This window comes from Typopeltis vanoorti, chromosome 26 (assembly GCF_054136105.1).
Source record: "Typopeltis vanoorti isolate ZY-2024b chromosome 26, IOZ_Tvanoo_1.0, whole genome shotgun sequence".
Lineage (NCBI taxonomy): Eukaryota > Metazoa > Arthropoda > Arachnida > Uropygi > Thelyphonidae > Typopeltis > Typopeltis vanoorti.
The window spans coordinates 31901984-31925174 of NC_143574.1; the positions used below are offsets into that span (position 1 = coordinate 31901984).

General features: G+C 35.9%; 1 protein-coding gene across 1 annotated transcript in view; it reads right to left on the reverse strand.

The window, feature by feature from the left end:
- LOC150092464 (dynactin subunit 1-like) overlaps nucleotides 1-23191 on the reverse strand; it is a 334669-nt gene that overhangs the window by 45188 nt on the left and 266290 nt on the right. Inside the window, exons 25-27 of the mRNA XM_090414876.1 lie at nucleotides 19177-19305; nucleotides 13955-14097; nucleotides 614-762 (exon numbers count right to left, since the gene is read on the reverse strand). Coding sequence (XP_090271002.1) covers nucleotides 614-762; nucleotides 13955-14097; nucleotides 19177-19305 — 421 coding nt within the window. The remainder of the gene's footprint in view (nucleotides 1-613; nucleotides 763-13954; nucleotides 14098-19176; nucleotides 19306-23191) is intronic.

The following is a 23191-nucleotide window of genomic DNA, read 5'->3' on the forward strand; positions in this document are numbered from 1 at the left end:
CTGCTTTCTAAACAACAGGGTATGGGTTTGAATCCTAGGTACGATGTTTGTAAATATCATTAGGAGACAGATTGTTTTCATTATTAGTATAGGATCCCTAACCTGAAATGGCTTGGGGGGAAAAATGTATTTGGCCTTTAGAGGTGGTTTCATGAATTATCACTCTTAGCCAATCAATCTACAGTAATAAAATGTATGATAGATTTAAAACTTTTCTGAAGTTTGAAAACAAGGCATCAACAGCAAGCCAATATTAAAAATGAAAGTATTAGAAAGAAAATAGCATTAATGTCAAGAATGTGAGCTGAAAGAGTAGCAGAAATGCAGAGCAAAAATGAAGAGGAAATACACACTGATAAGAAGATAGACATAAATAATCTGATACAGTTAGTGTAAAGACAGAAAGAGAAAGGGCTGATTCAATTAAAGGCTAATAAATAAAATGATCTGAAGGACAAGTGTAGGGGAACAACTGGAATCCAATAAAACTGGAGACCAATGAAATCTTAAATGGGATGACTGTTTTCTGCATAGCCTACAGGAAATGAAGGGTTCATTTCAGGAAACAATGACAGTGAAATGCAGTTTTGTATGTATTTAAATATTTCAATACCTAATCCATGAACATATCCAGAAGTCTTAGAAAGTCCTTCTAAAAGAGCTTTTTTTGACAGCATCTTCAATTTGTCTTTTAGTTCTCCTCTTTCAGTTTCAAGAGCATCAATATCGGCCTGAAGGTGGTCCAGTGTTTCTTCAAATTCTCTAGAAATTAAAAAAAATAAAATTTTCAGTTATATCAATAAAAATTAATTTAAAATTATTATAATTTCATGACCAAATTAAGATTATTCATTTTATGCAGTGAACAGGAAAAAAAAATTTTAAACTATATTTTCCTTTTTTATTTTCAGCAATTCAATAAAGAGCAGTATTAATTACATAAAAGTTGTTCACTTGTCTAATATCTCAAATGATTGAGAAAAATCTATCAGTCAACTCATTGTTTCCACATCTGTTCAGCATATGAGCAGGCATTTTATGATCATATTGCTAAAATAAAAAGGAGGCCTAACTTTGAAACTGTAGATTTAAGTTGCAAACAGTAACTCATACAAATTATGATTAGGTCAGTTCTATGTCTCCTTTTCCTTCTTAGATGTAGTGTGAATTATACTCTCATATGAAGGGTTCTGGGCCTCTACAGTATGTTTGGCATTCCAAAGATGTTATGGCAGACATGTAGATCTTAGAGAGTACATAAGACAGATCCTGAATTGCTCTGTCTTGTGCATTAAAAGGCTTCCAATTAGTAATGCTAATTGTAGTGCCATATATACAGCCAGAGCTATGCACAAAGAGAGATTGCTATTGGTTTGGAATTTTATGATGCATTAGCTACTTATGGTTCCTCAAGGGCTCACTTTAATGAATTTTCCAAACCCAAGGCATCTGATACTGGATCATGTCTTACTCCATGTAATATACATCTGCCCTACTCTTCTTTCTTTTCTATGTTTTCTTCTTGTTCCTTCCCCAATGCTATTAATTTGAGGACTGGGGATGAATCTTTCCTATTTCCTATTTTTTTTAATTTTTTTTTTTTTTTTTATATTTCATACAAGTGGGAGTCTGCCTTCTTCTCTACCAAGTATTTATCTTACCTAGTAAGCTGAACTTTCACACTATCATTAGTCTGTCACGGACCTTGTGAGAGCAGATGACCACAAACGGGAGAATTGGTTATCGATGAGAGAACATTTCGCATTATTCAAAAACACCACACGGAGGAGGAGAGAGTTGGTGTTTTTGATTCATAAAACTGTCAGGAGAGATAGGTACCATCTGTCTATATCTACCCATATCATACTATGGAGACAGTCTTACAGCATTTTATGCTGACTCAGTTGTCACCTGGACAAATAAGGACCATGCCACCTTCTGGAACTGCCAGGGATGGTAGTGGAAAGTTTGCTACTGGTAGTATATGGACCAACTCATCACAGCTCAGGAGGAGTTTTATGGTTGGTACCCAGAACATCAGAATACTTCAAAATGGTGGTCAACTCAAGTTACTACAATATGCCCTCTCACGCTATCATTGGTCTATCATGAAGCCTCATGAGATCAGATGGCCATAAACAGGAAAATTAGTTATCAATTAGACAAACCTTTTGCATTATTCAGAAACACAACAAGGAGGAGAAAAGAGTTGATGTTTTGATTCATAAAACTGTCAAAAGACATGATGGATTTTAAACCTATAAATAGCAGAACAGCTCTTGTCAGGCTTAAAGGAAAACCAATAAATGGATCAATAATACAGATCTATGCACATACACTGGTCTATGATGAAGAGTGTATTAATGACTTCGCTTCTATGGACAAATTAACAGTGATAAAACAAATTCAAAATAAAGACTATTCTCATTGTCCAAGGAGATTGGAATGCAAAAACTGGTATAGATATCGGAAGGAACTTTTTCCCCAGTGTGGTGTATTTGGTTTTGGTGAAACTAATGGCAGAGGATACAAACTTATTGATTTTGCTATTCAAAATAATTTAACAAATACTAATACTTTATGTCCTCATAAGACATCAAGAAAATGGACATGGTTCTTACCTAATGAACTTCCCACAATTTAAATTGTTTATATACTTGTTCAGACAACACATAACACATTGGTTAACTTTTCTAAAACTATATCTTTCCTGGAAACTAATAACTGCCAGTGACCACATGGTCATTGCTACCTGAAACCTAAAATTAAAACAAATAAAAGGTAACCAAACACCAAGGAAAAGATATAGTGTTGAGACGTTCGAATCACCTTATATCAGCTGACACATAATAGGTGTCAGCTTCTAAGCAGCTGACACCATAATAAGGAAATCTCAAAGGATTACCATATTATCATTCTGGATTGCAGAATGACACTTGACAACTATAAGACCAAAGGAGAACCTTAAAATATAGTATAAAAAAGGAAAATAATAGGAGGGAAAAATGTAAACTAAACAAAATAATAAGAAATAAAACAGCTAAAACCAACTGAATTCTGAAAGAATGCGAAAAGACTGAACGGGCACTATAAAGAAACAGCCCCAGAAGTGCTTTTCAAACAGTAAGTAGATTAACAAGAACCCTTTATTAATACTAACTGGTCAGTTGAGGATGGGAGGGCAAGCTTTTGACTAGAATAGATGAAATCTTGCAGTGTTGCCATGAGTAGATAACTAATCTTTTCTCAGAAGACAGCAGCCTTAATAAACAAAACCTTGAAGACATAATATAAATGAGATTGGATGAGACTTTCCTATTTCAAGAGAAGAAGTAGAAGCAGCAAATAATTCTATTCAAGGTAGGAAAACTACCAGGCAGCATAGATGGAATAACTCAGAACTACTGAAAGCAGGGAGAGAACCAATTATAGATGTCCTGTTCAGAACTTTTCAGGCTGTATGGAAATGAATCATGGCCTAATGATTGGTGCAACTCCATTCTGATAGAGATGCATCAAAAAAAAAAATAATAATAATAATTGGTCATCCAAATGAAATAGAAAGTATACTTTCAGAGCACAAACAGGATTCTGTAAAAAAACAAGAGTACAATAGATCTCACTGGAGAAAAATATATTGAACGTAATAAAATACTGTCACAATTTTATAGACCTACAGAAAATCTTCAATTCATGAGGAATTGTAGAGAATACTGAACCAATATGGAATAGATAATAAAATAGTATGTTTAATTAAAACTTTTGACTGTTCTTCACAAATGTTAAGAGAAATCAATGGTAACTATAGCCTTTAAAAATGGGAGAGCTGTGTGATTGAAACTTAGCTTTGGAAAACAGTGGTACTGGAATTACAGTCTGTGGCAAAAAAATCAATAATTTTAGATTTGCTGATGCCACTGACTGATAACAGAGAATGAACATCAGTTACAATAACTAAGAAACTGTTTCTAAGGTACTTAATGATTATGGATTAAAGATCAGCATTCACAAATCAAACACAGTGTCTCTGGGCAAAAAAAGCCTATGAAAATTTCCATTAAAAAAAAAAATCAGCTAACGCCTTTTTATTCCCGTATACAGGAGTAAGCGAGGCCCTTTAGCCCTATCTAACTTTTGGAGACTGAGTGGGCAGTTCAATCTCCACTGGCACCAATCAGAGATAGATGGCCCAAGGCTATCACTAGTTAAGTGGTGCACAGTGAAGAGAGACTGCTCAAATGTGCCGCCATCTCGTGGTCCCTAACCCTAACACAATATATTTAATGTCTGAAATAATGTGGGTTCTACAGTCGATTTTCTTGAGTTTACGGGATGAAAAACCTGAGTTTCCGGGAGGAAAAACCCACTTGCCCGTGCCAGAGATCGACTAACTCGGAAACTGGTCGAAAAAAGGCTTAGAAAAATTTCCTCTAGTCGCTGACTAGACTAGAAACCAAGTCTTCCTTCATGCGGCCAAGCGCCGTGGTGTGCAAACGCCACATCCACTGAGCTACACAGGCTTGAAAATGAAAATTTCCATTAACAATGAAAAATTGGATGTAGAAAAATTCATTTACTGGGAAGTGTACATACAGCACAGAGTGATATTAAAGCATACATTGCTAAAGCAACTGTTACCCTTCAGAGGTTACAGCCACTTTGGAAGGACAACGGAATACAGCTAACTACAAGACTCTACTTCATCAACACCCTTGTTAACTCTGTCTATATGGATGTGAGAGACAGACATTGCCAAAGGAAGATGAGTAAAGGCTATTGGCATTTTAGACGAAGTGCTGCAGAAAACTTTTGAAGATACCATACACAGCACACATAACAAATGACGACGTTATAAGGAAAATCTAATTCATTACCAGAACACAAGAAAATATCATCACTAAAATGCATTGAAAACAACTCTAGTGGCTGGTTATGTAGATAAATCAGATAGTTTAGCTAAAATAACACTAGAGGACTTGACTTCTGGTAAAAACACTGGGGGGAAGATGACCTAGAATCAACTGGATAGATAATTTTAGAAAATGGACTAATTCTTCGTTCTCCACCTTGTTAAGGATATCCCAGGACAGAAACACCTGGAGAGACTATGTCAAGACTGTCACCTTTATAGGGTTCCAATGGTCTACATAGACTATAGGTGAAGATGCAGCAGCTACTTATGACCATAATGTGATAAGTAACGTTTGTATATGTGACATATATGTGATATGCCAAAACTGTGTATCAATTATAATATGCAAAATGCTTATTGAAATGAAAAATTGTATTGGAAATGAAGAATAGCAAGATAATCTCACCTCATCTTCCTTTTCCATGTTAGGCTCAATGGCCCATCACTTCCAAGTAATTTGGCATATTTGAAGCCTGATTAATGCTCATGACAGGGCAGTTAATCCTATCTACATTGCTAGTGTTAGATCTTGAATGGGGACTCTTTCAACAAAAGAGTCATTCATTCAAGATTTAACAAGAAACACAATTCTGAGCTAGAAATACTTGTACTATTAGTTAAGAAAGCAAAATATAACAGAAAACCTGTTACAATTACCTTAGAAAGAAGTAAAGTTGAGGAGAAAATTGCATGTCTAAGTAGAATTATATTGTTAAAGTTATTGATGTCAAAATTATACTCTGTGTAAGAATGTAAATCTAAGTGCAAACAAAGGTTCAAAGGTTACTAGCTAGCTGCCTATGATGACGTAATGCCTGCAACGGAAGCGTTCGTGGAAGGGGCGAGCTGAACTCATGTTTGGTGAAATGAGCACTTTTCAAGGAGCAGAAGTGTGATGCAATCGCGTAGGGGTGAATAGGAGAGCACAATGAGAGATCCTCCAATACAAAAAGAGGGCGCTACAAAGAAGAATAAAAAGCGAGTTCACTCGGGTTTGAAACCCCCGTTTTTTCTGTCCTTGTTTTTCTTGTGTGGTCAAGCAGAGTACTGACCGATTGACAGTGCCGGAAGTAATCTCCTTCCTGGTTGCTATCTGAAGGAGTCAGGCATGCTATACATGAGCTGACAACAGACACCAACTAGGGCCATCAGTAAAAGTTTACTGATGCGAGACAGCGGAAAAGTTCCCCAAAAAGGACGGCCAAGATGATGATATCGATCTGGTAGAACAAGCGTTTGTGCAGCAAAGTGCAAGGAATGGTGATTTGCGTTGATCAGCGCAACCTCCACGTGGACGCACCTCGATACAGCAGACAGACATCTGACTACAAAGGACGGACGAAAGAAGCGCGATATCCTCTCAGGACACTGGTAATGTACAGTAAATTCCTTATTCTTGTAACAATTAGTATTGGGGTGAAGAGAGAAGAACAGATTTCTAATTGAGAAGAAAGAGAACTTTTAAGTGACTTTTGTGCTCAGTAATGTGTTAATCATATTGGACTAGTAGTCTGAAAGCCTGAGAGTATGCAACACTTAGTTGAATGTGAATTGATCTTTGTGCAAGTTTTACTTAGAACTTTGAATTAGTGTTTTATGATGAATGTGTACTTATTTAACCTAGAGATGTAAATAGAGTATTTGATGCTTAAATATAAAGAGCCAATAGGCTTCATTTCGGCGATATAAACATTATTTAAATTAAGGGGATATTAAATCCCACATTGTTTTAAAAATAAGAAATTCAAAGATTGGAATCAGAGAGTTTCATGCCGAATATAGTAAACTATAAAAGTATCCGCGACCACTAGCGTGAGCCAAATGCAAGTGATCCTAGTACGTAGTACAATACCGGGCAACTCGTAGCAAAGGTGGTAAAGTTCTGATCACTATTCTTAGGTATTTTCCATAATGTAAAAACACATTTCCTAGGAAATGTATGCTGTTATTACATTATGGTGGGAGGTCATTACCCAGACCAGTTTCAGCCTTTTTTTGAGGCTTCATCAATGAGTAGCTAGACCAAATTAATACCAAAGGGTATAGCAAAAAAAACTTATATACTCTGCTATACGAGTTGTCAAACAGGTGCACCCATAAAGTTGCTTAAATATCCAATAGGCTTCATTTTGGCGATTGTAATGAAAATACCTAAGATTTTATGGAAAATACCTAAGAATAGTGATCAGAACTTTACCACCTTTGCTATGAGTTACTCGGTATTATACTATGTACTAGGATCGCTTGCATTTGGCTCATGCTAGTGGCCGCCGATACTTTTATAGTTTACTATATTCGGCATGAAACTCTCCGATTCCAATCTTTGAGTTTCTTATTCGGTTTTTAAACAATGTGGGATTTAATATCCCCTTAATTTAAATAATCTTTATATCACCGAAATGAAGCCTATTGGCTCTTTATATTTAAGCAACTTTATGGGTGCACCTGTTTGACAACTCGTATAGCAGAGTATATAAATTTTTTTCGCTATACCCTTTGGTATTAATCTGGTCTAGCTACTCACTGATGAAGCCTCAAAAAAGGCTGAAACCAGTCTGGGTAGTGACCTCCCACCATAATGTAATAACAGCATACATTTCCTAGGAAATGTGTTTTTACATTATGGAAAATACCTAAGAATAGCGATCAGAACTTTACCACCTTTTCTACGAGTTGCCGGGTATTGTACTACGTACTAGGATCACTTGCATTTGGCTCACGCTAGTGGTCGCCGATACTTTTATAGTTTACTATATTCGGCATGAAACTCTCTGATTCCAATCTTTGAGTTTCTTATTCGGTTTTAAAACAATGTGGGATTTAATATCTCCTTAATTTAAATAAGAGTATTTGATAATTAGAATGTTCTCTATTGCTTAACTAGTGAATTAGAATTTTGATATGACATACCTTTGATGTGTGGAAGTTTATTGTATGTAATTTGATAATTAATAAACATGTTTTTTCTATGTAAGTCTGAGTTTGTCTGAGCATGAGACTGATTTTACCATTCGCTAAAGTTCAAACCTGTGAATAAGGGGAAATTAAACAAAGTTATAGGCCATGACTGCAATGTTGAAGTTTCTATAGGCGCTTAATACTTTAACAAGATTAGGTAACACTTGAACTCTGGGAAGGTTTCTTTGTACAAAATTCTTCTGTACTAGGACTCTGGCTGGCGCAGCTATATCAAACAAATTTTGTCAGAGTTCCGAAAGGAGAAGTGGCCCCAGAGAGATAGGTTAGAGAGTTCAGGCTTAGTAAGTACAACAGCGATTTAGGATAGAGAAATAACAGAAAAGTGACGCCATAACAATGGCACAGAGTAAATATTTAACACTAGCTATGTCTGTAAATTGTGTGCTCTTCTGGCCAGTTTGTGGAATGAAAAACCCAAGTTTTCAGGAAGCAAAAACCCAGTCACTTCCAAATGAGACTGGCTAACTCACCTTCCATTGAAAAGCCATGATAAAGGTTTTTTTTATATCGTAGACAGGATTCAAACCCAGGTCTTTCCAACTGAAGGGCATCATCAATACTGAATGAGCTACGTAGGCTCCTGTAGGAATAGGAAGATAATATGTAAGGAAAAGCACAAAATGTAAACAAGAAGTTTTGTATATGTTTTTGTCAGTCAGTGTTAACTATCATGAGGGGAAAAAAAAAAAAACGTTAGCCATTTTTGTAAAGTTAATATTTTGAGAGAAAATTATATGGGAGACATAATTGGAACTTATTCACCTATATACAGAGAAAGTGTACTGTGATGATGAAAAAGTTGATATCTAGTTAGTCTGAAGTGTGGGTTGGTAAAACAGTAAAAGGTGATTAAAATATTATTATGCCAATTAGTTATTTGAGCATGCTTACTTTATGAGTATAAACTGGCACAATATACAAGGAACTAATAAGCAAAATATGAATATGATTTCAGAGAAGGCACAGCCCAAAAATAGTTAAAAAATTTGTATCTGGTGAGGAGTCATTTGATGATGCACCCCATGGTAGGATGAACTAAAGGCCACCACTGAGTCATATCAAGCCAAACATGCAAGATCTTGTAGAGCAATTCAATATGAGTGGCAAAAACCATTGGTTTGCATTTACATCAAATGGGAAAGGAGTATAAACAGTAAATGGGTTGGATGTAAACTTGCGGGTAACAACAAACCACAGAGACCCAATTTGCTTGTAGCTGTTTTTATATCCAAGTAATGAGCTATTTTGGACTAGTATTAATGCCATATTAATCAAAATCATTAGCAATCATCCAGTAAACTTTTTGAAATTACAATTATTGACAATTCAATTAAATAGCTGACATGAAAATAAGTTTATACTGGCACAGAAGGAGATCAGGAATTTTATTTTAAGCCGATCATGTTCTGCATTACTCTTATCTTAAATGGTCTCAACAGGTCTTTTTCAGGATCAAGATTCTGATAAGCAGTGAGAGTTCACAAAAAAAAGTCATGCAACACCAAATTCTTAACTGAAATATCCAATTCAATATTGTAGCAACAGATATATATATATATAAGCTGCATATATCACAAAAATAGTGAGCTTCTAGTATACATTTCATGTCAAGAGTGTATGATGAGTTTTTATTTTTTATCTGCTATCTGTGGATAAAAAAAATCCATTAATACCTTTTATTCCCTACAGGGCAAGGCTATTAAATGCCTTAACTTTTTGAAGACTTTGACAACAGACAATCTCTACCCTAAGCCAGCACTGACAGCTGGCCCAAGGCTATCAATGAGTTTATCCTGGCATTTAGGGAGCAGAGTATGGAAGACAATTGCTGCCATATTGTGATCCCTAATTCTAACACCATGTATTATTGTGGGGTGCTTAAGGGTCAAAGCTGTATAACTGAGAGGAGACCTCCACATAGCCTTTAAAGGAATGCGGAGAACCGACCAGGGCTTCTGACCTAATGTCCAATCCTCATCTTCTCGTGGTGCACCCTGTTGGGTATCTACTTTGATACTGAACGAACGAGGATGGGCTGGCAATTTGGGATTTAGCCGACCAAATTGTATTCTTATTGGTTAAACCAAAATAAAAAATGATGGTACAACATGACAAAATTTCATGCCGGCTGGGGCGTCGCCCGGTTTAACAAAGACCCTGTTGTTTTCGCCAGGGAACCAGGGCGAACAGCGAAAAGTCAGCTACTGGAACAAATCTGAAAACAAACCCCAACTCAACATCACCAGAGTTAAAGATCGGTACTATCAACGTAAGAAGCCTGAATGGCAAAGAAATGGAGCTAGCTGAGGAATTAGATAAGTACCAGATCGACATAATAGGGGTGACTGAAACAAAAAAGACCAAAACTGGTGAGATCTTTCTGAGCAATAAATACAAAATGTTATATTCAGGCAATAACAATCAAGGAAAAGAAGGAGTAGCCATAGTATTCAACACAAAATACGAGGCTAATCTTCTTGAATGGCAGTCAGTCTCAAGTAGAGTAATGTGGGCAAATATGAGAATGGGGAACTGGACAATGAGACTTATTTGTGCCTATGGTCCCACAGAAGGTTCTACTAAGGTAGAAGTGGAGGAATTTTTTGAGGCTTTAGAAAAAGCAACTGACACAATGAAAAATGAAAAGTTGGTCCTTGTTGGGGATCTAAACAGTAGAGTAGGAAATGATTGTGAGACATACAAAAATATTTTGGGAAAATTTGGAGAAAAGAGCAAAGCTAATAATAATGGCAAATATCTGTTGGATTTCTGCTCAGGACATGGACTGGTTATTACTAACACCATGTTCCAACATAAAAATGTGCACAAATTCACATGGAGAGAAGAGGCTAGGAATAAGAAAAGTCTCATTGACTATGTTATTGTTGATAGTGATGTTTTCTCCCTGGTGCAGGACACCAGAGTGTACAGAGGATTTGAAATTGGAAGTGATCACTATTTAGTCTTGAGCAGGATAAAATTGAATTTCATATTGAAAAGAATAACATGTAAGAAAGTTTTAAAGCGAATAAAAGTTGAGCAGCTCTCAGATGTAAACTGTAGACTAAAATACAGAAATATTATTGAAAAGAAAATGAAAGAGTTTGAGAACAGGAATCAAACCTTGGAGATTCAGTGGCAAACTCTGAAGGAAACATTGATTGATTCTGCCAGAGAGGCATGTGGTGAGGTTGTGTGCAAAGATAAAAAAATCAGAACTCCCTGGTGGACACAGGAAGTTAAAGAGGCAGTGAAGGAAAAGAAGAAAGCATATCAAAAGTTCCTGGCAAATAAGTCAGCTTTTACAGAGAATACAGAATACAGAGACAAATGTAAGAAAGCTAAACAGTGTGTAAAACTAGCTAAACAAAAATCATGGGAGGACTTTGGCAAGAATATAGAAAATAAATATCAAGAAGGTGGCAAAATATTCTGGAGGTTGTTGAAGAAGCTTAGGAATGGAGGAAAGAGTGCTGTAAAAGGAATTAGAGATGATAAAGGTGAAATGAAAACAGGAGAAAAAGATATCCTTGAAGTATGGAGTAATTACTTTGAAAAACTGCTAAATGAAACAAGCAGTGATAACAGCACAGTGATAAAAAACACTGACCAGGCATGCAGTCAGGAATATATATCCATACTTGAAGTAGAAAAAGCCATCAAAGGCTTGAAATGTGGAAAGGCAGCAGGAGTAGATGATATTCGACCAGAAATGCTGAAGTATGATGGTATAAGAGTCTTACAGTGGCTGCACTGCATAGTTCAGAAAGCTTGGACAGAGGGACGAATTCCCGATGATTGGAGTAGAGCTCTCATAGTACCCATATATAAAAAGGGAAATAAAACTGAATGTGAGAATTACAGAGGTATTTCCCTACTGAGTTTTCCTGGCAAGATCTATGCAAGTATACTTGAGAAACGGTTGAGAAGAATTGTGGAAGAAAAGCTTGGTGAAGAACAAGCTGGATTCAGGCCAAATAGAGGCTGTCAGGATCAGATCTTCACTTTACGACAAATAGTCGAGAAAGCATGGAAATATAACAAAGATCTGTATTTAAGTTTTGTCGATTTGGAAAAGGCATATGACAAGGTGCCAAGAGAGAAGCTATTCAATACGCTGCAGTTATATGGTGTCAATGGGGCATTATATCAAGCAATATTTAGTCTTTATTTGAGTTGTGAGTCAGCAGTTAGAATTGAAGGAAGTACAGGAAGATGGTTTAATGTTAAATCTGGTGTGAGACAAGGATGTACATTATCCCCGCTGTTATTCATTATCTATATGGATCACATTATGAAGGAAAGTGGTATTAAACATGATATCAAAATTGGAGATGTTAATGTCAGCTCTTTGCTTTATGCGGATGATGTTATACTTCTAAATAAATCCGCTACAAGTCTGCAAGATTCTCTGACTAAATTGAATAGCTGTTGTAATAGATATGGTATGAAGGTCAGCAATAAAAAGACAAAGACAATGAAAATAGGCAGAATCATTGAAAATGTCAACTGTGTTGTGAATGGAGAACCTGTGGAACAAGTAAAACATTTCAGCTACTTAGGCACAATTTTTACTGAAGATGGTAAACTAAATATAGAAATAGACAACAGAATCAGCAAAGCTGGTATCGTGGGAAGTCAATTGAATAAATTCATATGGAATAAGAAAGAAATTAGTCGGAACACTAAATTAGCTGTATACAAGACTGTGTTCAAACCAATTTTAACTTATGGATCTGAGAGCTGGGTCAGAAGTAAAACACTTGACCAAAGACTAGAGACCGCAGATATGAGAGTCCTGAGAAAGATTAGAGGCGTGAACAGATGGCATCAATGGCAATATCATATTAAAAATGAGGATATTAGGAAAGAACTTGACATTGTCAGCATCCAGGAATGCGTTAGCAGAGCTAATCTCGGATGGTATGGTCACTTAAATAGAATGGGAGAGGAAAGATTAGCAAAACAAGTGTTCTCTGCCAGGTTGGCAGGAAAACGACCCAGAGGAAGACCAAGATATAGGTGGATTGATACGGTACAAAGTGCTTTAGACGATAGAAATATAAGATCTGATAATATTGGAGTCTTGACAAGTAACAGACTGATTTGGAGGAAAATTGTAGATAGGAAGTTAGTAATGATGTAATTTTTTCATGTAGTACTGTCATATCCTGTACACCCCTTGAGGGTACATGGCAGGAATCTGATGATGATGATGATGATGTATTATTGTCTGATATAGTGCAAGTACTATGGTCAATTTTTTGAGTTACAGAATTAAAAAACCTAAGTTTTCAGGAGAAAAAGCCATACTTGGCTCTGCCAGAAATTAAATAACTTGGGAAATGGCAAAAGTTGGCGATAGAATCGAACTAAGAATGGTCTTTCTTCGAGCAACCCAGCACGTATAAACAGCATTTTGACAGGGTTACATAAACCTGTGGCCTACTTTATTTATTATTATTATTTTTTTGGGGGGGGGGGGGGGAGGACTCCCACACCCATGAAAGATTTTTTTTTTTTTTTTTTTTTTTTGCACACCTATGTACTGTACGGGCTAAGGATTTTTTTTTTCTATTTTTATTCTTTTCATTTATTATTTTGTATTTTTTTATTTATTTTTACATAGTCTGGAAATTTTGTTCTAGAGAACAAACATCGAACTTTTTCAGCCTTCCAGTAAGTGGGGTCGTGGTCTCACTCCAAGTGATGAAAATCATCTACCACCTAAGGACAATCACAAACATTTATGCCCATGGAAGGATTTAAATTCACAGCTTAGTTGAAGAGTGGTTTCAATAACTACTCAGCCAACAAGGCTAGCAAATTCCAATGAAGTACTTCAGTGATGTCAACAGGGCAAATATTTGATTATGACAGTGAAAACAGCAATCCAACTGGTGTAGATATGCACAGCACTGGTATTAATGTGCTGCTCATGTTTATATATAGAAAAATACTGTGGCACATATATTTTGAACATATCAATAAAAATTATTTTTAGAAATAAATTAAAAAAAATTAACTTATACACAGCATTTTATAATAAAAGACGCTATTAACTTTTCTTTTTTTTTCAACATCATTTTTGTTTCATCCAATTGTCGCTGAATACGTTCCACACGTTCATCACTGTCTCTTGTGGCTACCTCCAATTTTTTCTCAGCCATTTCTTTGCGAACATGCATCTCACTAAGTTCTTCACTCTGAAGAAGGGAGGAAAAAATCATTATATTTTTAATTAAAGAAAGAAAAATAATATATATCAGACAAATTCAAAGCAAAAGTTACAACAAAATAAACACTGGAAATGTGTTAGCCAATGTCATGGTCATCATTCCCAGAAATGTGACCTTGAAATCAGACAAAATTAAGAATTAAGTTAAAAGATATATACCACTTCTAGTACACTATACTCAACCTAAAATTGTTAAAATGTAACCAGATTCTATTACAAGGAGAAACCTCCTATGTTCCAAATCTACTTTTTCCTAGATTGATTTTAAAATACAGCTAAGGAGCTGTATTTTAAAATTACATCGAAGGTAGGTTAAAATATTAACTTGGATAACTGGACAAGCAATGAAGTTTGATGGAATTCTAGAAATTCATTTTGAGAGAACTGTGTAATTCTCTGTAATTCATTTCTGAACAATGTAGTTCAGAAATAGGATAAAAACCATACATATGATAAATCAGGTAAAAGTAATCTTGTATTTCTTGAAATATACTCCGAGTAAAGATTAAGCGAGAGAGAGAGAGAGAGAAAGAGAACAGATTAATAAATATATATATAAATAAGGTAATAAGTTTCAGGATAAAGTCATCTCTTTTGATAAAGAACTTAGATATTATTATGCTAATCCCCTGATCACAAAATTTATGGCTTTCCCAAAGCTTACAGGTGTGTTATTATATTAATATTCAAATATAGGGGTGAATAAAAATGAAACACATAAATGATGAGTGGTGGAAAAAAGGTGATGTGAATGAAGCAGCAGGGATTAAAACGACTAGCAAAATGATGAAAGAAAGCATATACTTATGCTGTCTTACATTACACAAAGTGTAAGTAAAAGCAAATAGAGAAATGTCTGATTAGTAGTATGGCGAAAAACAGAATACAGAAAGAAAGATGAAGTGCAAGGGAAGATAAAGGAAGTTATAAAAGAGTGTGAGAAATAAATGAAGCATGAACCAGTGATTCTGTGAATTGTGAAAGTTCAAAAGTTGGTAGTTTTGAAAGATACAAGGATCTCAAATTGCCTTCTGATGACAAATACAAAATGAAAGAGAATATAAAAGGACTACCAGAAGTAAAAAGAGGAAGAATGCAAGAGAGCAAAATTAGAAGAACCTAATAATAAATGAGTCAATGAATATATATGTAGATGAGATTTCATGCATGCTGTGGATTTGCCCAGTTAAACAAAATCCCAACTCTTTTTGTTAGGAAATCATTGTGAAAAGTGAAACAGTTATGGGAACAATGTCAGAAAAATTCAAGATCAAACCATCAACATAAAATGCATCAAACTTTCAGAAGAACTGGAAAAGTACCACATGGACATAATTGGTGGTCTAAGGCAAAGAAAACAAAAACAGGTGAGATCCTACTAAATAATAAATGCAGGATGTTATATTCAGGCAATAATGATTAAGGAAAGAGTAGCAATAATATTCAACACCAAACAAACTTCTTGTATGGAAGGCAATTTCAAATATAATTATGTGGACAAATTTCAAAATGGAAAAAATGGACAAAGCTTATTAATCTATTGACAATTTTCCTACAAATTAATCTTATCTGTCAGGACGCAAATTAGTGTTAGATGTCATATTTTAGTCATCTGAGGCATTCATACTGAATCAATTTGCTTAGATCTTGGTTTTTCTCTGGGTCTCTTTCTGATATTTGCTCCCACAAATCTACTTGATACTGCCTGTTTTTAAGAAGATTATCCTCCTACTTAGTGTTGAATACTATAGCTATTTCTTTTCCCTGATCATTATTGCCTGAATATAACATCTTGTATTTACTGCCTAGAATAATCTCACCTGTTTTTGTCTTCTTTGTTACAGAATACCTATTATGTTGATCTGGTAGTAGTTATCTAATTTTTTTGCTAGTTCCACTTCTTTTCCATTGATGGTGCCAATCTTGAATTCTGCTAAAATGACTGACAGGGACAGCAGAGTATTAAAAACGGGTGGCAAGCAAAAATTGGTTATGATTGGCAGAGACCATCTGTGATGAGTTTCCAGAGTGCCAGTAACACCATGTTGAGCATTAATACTGCACAAAAAGAACTCCATTTACTGGGTTTCACGGAAGAGCAGCAACACCCAAGTTGAACATCACAACAACGAACAAGGTGGCTCGTCTGACCTGGTGCAAAGAATGTGTGAACTGGAGACACTGACTAGTGGAAAACAGTACTCTGGAGTGATGAATTAAAGTTCACCTGTTTCCAGTTTGATGGTAGAGTGAGGGTGTGGAGGCAGCCTCATGAATGCTTGTTACCATAGTGTGTTGTACCCATAGTAAAGTTTGGTGGTGGAGGAGTAATGGTGTGGGATGTATTCAGAGGTTTGGAGTGGGACCACTGGTCGTTGTCCATGGTTCCATGAAGGCAGCTCAGTATCTTGATATTCTGGATAATCAGGTGCTGCCTACATTATGGAGATTTTTCTAAATGGACCCGTGTTACAATCAAGATGACAATGCCACAAAGCTGCAGCTGTTATGGAATGGCATGAAGAGATGGATGTTAAATGACTGCCCTGGCCTGTGCAGTCATGACCTCAACCCCATCGAACACCTGTGGGAAGAAATTGGAGCAACACGTCATCGATCTGTCACTGAATTCGGTGCTGTTTTGATGGAGGAATGGAAACAAATTCCACCTGATGTCTTTGGAGGAAAGCCTTCCTCAGAGGGTGCAGAAGGTGATCGAAGCCAAAGGTGGACACACCTGAGATATATTAGGATTCACCTGCTAGTATCAATCGTAAATTGCTAGTGTCTAGACAATTATTAGTAGATAATGTGTGTGTGTGTGTGTGTGTGTGTGTGTGTGTGTGTGTGAGAGATAATCGGCTTTTACTCGGTTGTTATGATACATTTTAAAAACACAGATTTAATGACTAAAAACCGAGATAACTTATAAAGATTTTAATAAGAATAATATGACTAGTTTCAGCTTATAACAGCCTTCCTCGGGTATTCTTAAAGGAAAAGAATAGTAATAAACATTGAAGTATCTAAACAAACTGAAAATTACAGATAAAAATTGCCACACATAATTGATACATAAAAAACGTATTTTTTCAAGTTGTTCTAACAGGCGTGCCTATTAGAACAACTTGAACTATTAGTCGTATTATTCTTATTAAAATCTTTATAAGTTATCTCAGTTTTTAGTTATTAAATCTATGTTTTTAAAATATATATATATATAAAATATTGTACATACACACACTATATATGCAAATAAAGCTAGATAACTAGGATTCCTGATCTATTGTTTTAATCTCATCTACATGTGGTACAATTCCTTATAGGCTCCTACTGGACAGAGAATGAGTTTACCAGTTAAGATTTAGGTAATTAAATTTTATTGAGTATTCTACACAAACCATGAAGGTACAACATAATCAGTTACACTGTACATTTATGTTATCTTCTGCTTAGGGAATAGTAAAACAACACTTATGAAACAAAACTTCAACAGAAATGAACACAGGTGTCATCAACATATCACTCATAAGAAAAGAGATCAAGCAAGAAGAATCATAGAAAGCCCTCTAATCATGACGTTTCTGTTCAGGGAACCACAATAGAGAAAGAAAGAGAGCAGTAAAACAGAGATACTAAACAAAGTCAGTCTCAACAGAATTGAAGATAGGCATCATCAAGATATTAAGTACAGGAATTACAGAAATATGTCAATATGACTGGTATTAATTAATGAAACAAAGAACTTCAAACAGATGACATTCTTTAAATGATACATACACATAAGGCACTTTATTTAGATAAGAGAGATTAGAAAAAGGAGGGAATAACTATGGTATTCAATACTAAATATGAAGATAAATTTATTCAAAGGGAAACAATGTTGTAGAATGATGAAGTAAAATTTCAAAATTGCCAATGCAACTTATTTGTGTTTGAATTTTGACAAAAGGTGGCAGAAAGAAAGAAGGACAAGTTATTTCACTGACTAAAAAGCAGACTAATATAAGAAAAAAAAAAGGGAAATGTTGGTTCACATTAGAGACCTAAACAATGGAGCAGGGAATTAACACAAAACCTATACAAATGTCTTGGAAAAATAAGAAGAAAAAAGGTAGGACTAATAATGGTGGTAAGTACGTGCTCAATTTCCACTTAGGAAAATGAGCAGAAATCTGGTAACTACTTATTATTAGCATTACCATTATTACTACCACTTACAACATTATCAATTATTCCTCACATTGTAAGCAGTAGTAATATTATCATCATTACTATTATTTACCATTATTAATAGCCAATTTTACTTATCATTACCTCTTCACTGCATGTTAACTCATACAGCTACACATGCAAATGTTGGCTGTGCACAGTGTCAGTAATGGACCTGGGCTCATGCAATTCTGTGGGCAGCACAGGATGGATGTGTGTGTGTGCAGAAGTTGTATGAGTATTTATGATACACATTTATGGTACACAGATATAGGAGACTACAGGAATAAGGATTTAACACCTTATTCCACCATATCTGGTTTTGAAAGCCTGCATGGTATGGTGGGCCTACGAGTAAGAACAGAACAGAATCTTAAAAGGGACAGTGAATATATGGGGTCCATTAGTTATTCCAGGATTCTTCTTGCAAGTCAAGAATAATTAATGAAAACTAAACAGAATCTAGAGAGATTTGAAACTTCATGTTTCAAATAGAAAGCCCTAACAAAGGACAAAATGTGAATTTCATCAGAAATACATCTTTCCAGAAAAGAAATGCAAGACAGATACAATTGTGAATTATCATTACCTCTTCACTTTCTTGTTTCTATTTTATAATTCAAACTTTTTGTTACCAGTTGTCTAAGAAAATTGGGCTTCTATCCTGCTTTTCAAAATACTGTTTGAATTATGCATGAAACCTTTTAGGATTATACTTGAAAATATATGCATGAATGCATGAAACACTACCAACATACTAAATTTAAGTGAGTGGTGACAATGTTTTGGGAAGAGCAATTTATAGTATATTTAACTGAATGCAATGAATACTTACTTTTAATTTCAGAGCCTTCTTCAATTCTAAGACGTCACTTTCACGTGCATCTAGTTTAAGCTTTAGACTTTCCATGTCCTTTGCTTCACCCTTAACTGCCTGAGCACGCAGGTATACAGGGGGTAAAGGCTAAACCACAATAAGTAAAAAGAAAATATGATGTAAATGAGGCAATGAGAGTAAATCAAACCCCTACACAATATAAAAAACACAAACTAAAAAAAAAGCAAATACTGTTTTTTTTCCCAAGTACATGAAGGCACCACACTTTTCTTCCTTCTGATAATCCCAAACACTAAATGTTAAACTTCTGAACCAATATAGTCCCACACTTAGTATTTTTGGTATCACACACGAGCAGACAATGCAGGAACTTTTGCCACATTTTCTTCAATAATTATATTACGATATGATGATACAATGCCAATTTTGATAGGTAAAGAGACTGAAACTTACACTTATACGAAATAAATTTATTAGCTGTAATATTTTCATTTAAGTATCATAGGCATCCTCACTACATAACAACAATGGAACACAAAATAACATTATAATAAAAGAATCAATTTCAAAAAGCATCACTACAATATCAACATGACAACAGATGGTCAGTAAATCCTCAATTAAAAAAAAAAATAACCAAAAGCCATCAGATCTGTTTAAGCTTGATTGGTGTAGAAAGGCCTCATGGTTCGCCTTATATAACTGATCTATAAGGAATCCATTTTTATGTAAAAGTTCATTTTTCGTCCAAAAGACTATGTTTAGTCGAGATGGCATGTTCTGCTAGGCCAGACTGCTCAGGTTCAAGATACTGGATATAAGATTTATGTTCTTCATTACAATTAAACTTGCCTTAGTATCTTATGATGCAAAGCACATTTCCTTGTGGATATGTATATTATTTATATGCATTATGGGAGGATCAGTCTACTTAGACCAGTTTGGACTTATGTGAGTCTCCTCAGTGGGAGCTAGATCCAGGAACATATTGAGGTTAAATCAATGCAGAAGCCATATATGTTCCATATACAAGCAATAAAATGTACAAGTAGTAAAGGAAGCACCAAGACTGATATAGAAAATTATGACTGATCAGCATATCAGGAGATTCATGGTACTACAGAAGCTAGTCAAGAGCAAAATAAAGGAATGGATAGAAAAGAAATGGGATACTGTCTAGTTCTAGCCATAAATACTGTTGCAACTTGAACAGTGTATAAACCTTTAATCTATCAGTAAATCATTTACAGCTTTTAGTATATACAAACCACATGTATAATGTGCATATAGCAGCCCTCAATGTTTGAAATGTTCTCCTTTTGCCTTCATGCATTCCTGTAGTCTGTGAGGCTAAATATCAATGGTGGCAACACCTTGATTGGAGCACAACATCCAATGCTCGCTTCAAATCCACCTTCAGGCTGGTGATGCCTGGAGTGTCATTCTTGCAGGCTACTCTCAATCTCTGACCACAATTTGAAGTCCAACGGATTCAGATTGGTACTTCGATACAGCCAATCAGATGGTCACATGAGGTCAGGCACTTTTGCCTTCAACTGCTGTTGTTGGTCTCCACCTTGTGTGCAGGGCTGAGTCCTGGTGGAAGGTCCACTGCCTACTGTGAAACAAGGTGTTACTTAGAGGCAGTACCACAGGTTCCAGCATGGTGTCTTGATACACTTGGGTGGAGGTTTTGATCTCTTTCTTGCAGAAATGCAACTTGGATATGTCCCTGGTAGAGACCCTCACCAAACCATTACTGACATGGAGTGATGGCCTCTCTGAATCCTGGGTGCTATCGCACATCTGTGCAACCATTCGTTAACATATACCCGATCATTTTGGCATTTAAATAATTCTTCAATGGTGAAAATCTTGTCTGTGTCTCTTGTTTGCATACCACCAGAGAGGTGCCTTTGATTTTATCACCTATATTGCATAAGTCGTGGTGTTACTAGAATGACGAGAGGCTCTCATCCCCAGGTCATCAGTTCTTCTCTTCTCTCCTCTCCCAAAGTCCTAAATGGACCCGTTGGGTCACTCATGGCTGGTAGATGATGTTCTTTGTTAGCCTCCTCCAGTCATCTCGGTCTCTTGTTCTTGATGTCAGTTGAGAATGGAAGGAACTTGTCCATAATTTTTTGATGTTATCAATCCATTTTAATCGAGGTCGGTCCCTAACTCTTGATCCCAGAACTGTCAGGATGTTTTTCCTTTTTTTCCCATCTATTGAATCAATCAGTTTCCGGACATTTTGATTGGTTTCATGAGCGGTGTAGGTAATTCTCAAAAGTCTTCTGTAAGTTTTTATTTCAAAAGACAGACATCTCCTCTCATCTTCCTCTAATTGTAAACATGTGAATAATGGAACTGGACTCATGCAATTCTGTGGGCGGCTGTGTGGGAATGTGCAGAAGTTGTAACAGTATTTATGGCAAGACTGTGTATATGGGGGCACATGGTTTTGCGGAGGGTAATTCATACATCAATAACTTGCTCATGCTTTATAATATAGTGACAACCAAGTTGGATAAAGATAACGAGTTTATAGTCATACTACTGGTTTTTACAAAAGCTTTTGACAGGATACTGCATGGATTTCACATTAGTAAATTGCAGCACATGGGGATGTATATAAAGTTGGTGAAGTGGATAAAAAGGTGATTGATGGAGAGATATCAGAGAGTAGTTTATTCTTGAGTAGAACCCAGTTTAACGCATGTGAATGGTGGTGAGCCACAGGGCTATGTTCTTTGGCCACTACTATTTAACTTATTTATTAACTATATAGGAAAGGATCTGAGAGGAACTATTCAGTAGTTTGCCAATGATGCAAAATTGGGTACAGCAATAGTTAAACAGTATAATAAATTTAGTTTAATCCTTTATCCAAGTGTGAGCAAACAAAGTTTGTGCCTGAAAGCTCCACCTTTGCAACGAGTTGCCCTGGTGTTGTACCACGTTACCCCAGTCCCGAAGGTACTTTCAGGCGCAAACTTTGTTTGCTCACACTTGGATAAAGGATTAAACTAAATTTATTCTACTCTAACCAAGTGAAAAATAAACTTTCAACATCTTTCTCTAAATCCAGAGTAATTTATTAAAAAAAAGGGTGGCACACCATTTGGCAACTCCTATAGGTAGAGATGACCTGCGAATGCTTCTGCCTGGTATCTCAGCTTGGGCCTGGCTCCCACTGAAGAGACCTCAATAAAGGTCGAAACTAGTCTGGGTAGTGGCCCTTCCCTTAATGCATAACATTAGACATATCCGCAAGGAGATGTGTTTTGCATTATAGGAGATACTGAGACAGGAGTGTTGGTAGCTTGCTCCACCTTTGCAACGAGTTGCCCTGGTGTTGTACCACCTTACCTCAGTCCTGAAGGTACTTTCAGGCGCAAACTTTGTTTGCTCACACTTGGATAAAGGATTAAACTAAATTTACAATAGTTAAACAGATGATGTGAAAATTTTGCAGGATGATTTGGATAGATTAGCAGTCTGTTCAAAGGAGAATTGATGTAAGTTGTGGCAAAGTGTACGGTTATGCATTCTGGGGCAAGAAGATTACCAGCTGTGTACCACATTAATGTACTTTAGAAAATTGATGAAACCTGGGATTTCTGGGTGTTAGTGGATAGGGAGTTCAAGTTTAGTAGGTATATTGTAAAAGGCTAAAGCAGCTCATTGGATTATTTGGTTACTGAAGAACATTTTGAACTCTTTTTTGAGCCTTGATAAGACTTGACTACTGCATGCAAATCTGGTCACCTGAGTTTCTTGGTGATGAGGAAGAGGTGGAGAGGATCCAGAGGCAAGTGACCAAGATGGTAGCAAGTTTATGGAATGAACCTTATGAGAACAGGTTGTAAAGAGGTGATATGATTGAGACATACAAATTACTGAAGGGTTTTTAGAAGATTAATATAGAGGAAATTTTTCAGAACTGGTGGTGGGAGAACTAGGGCCATCCTTGGAAACTGAGGCAAGGGTATTAGAATGGATTTTTTGC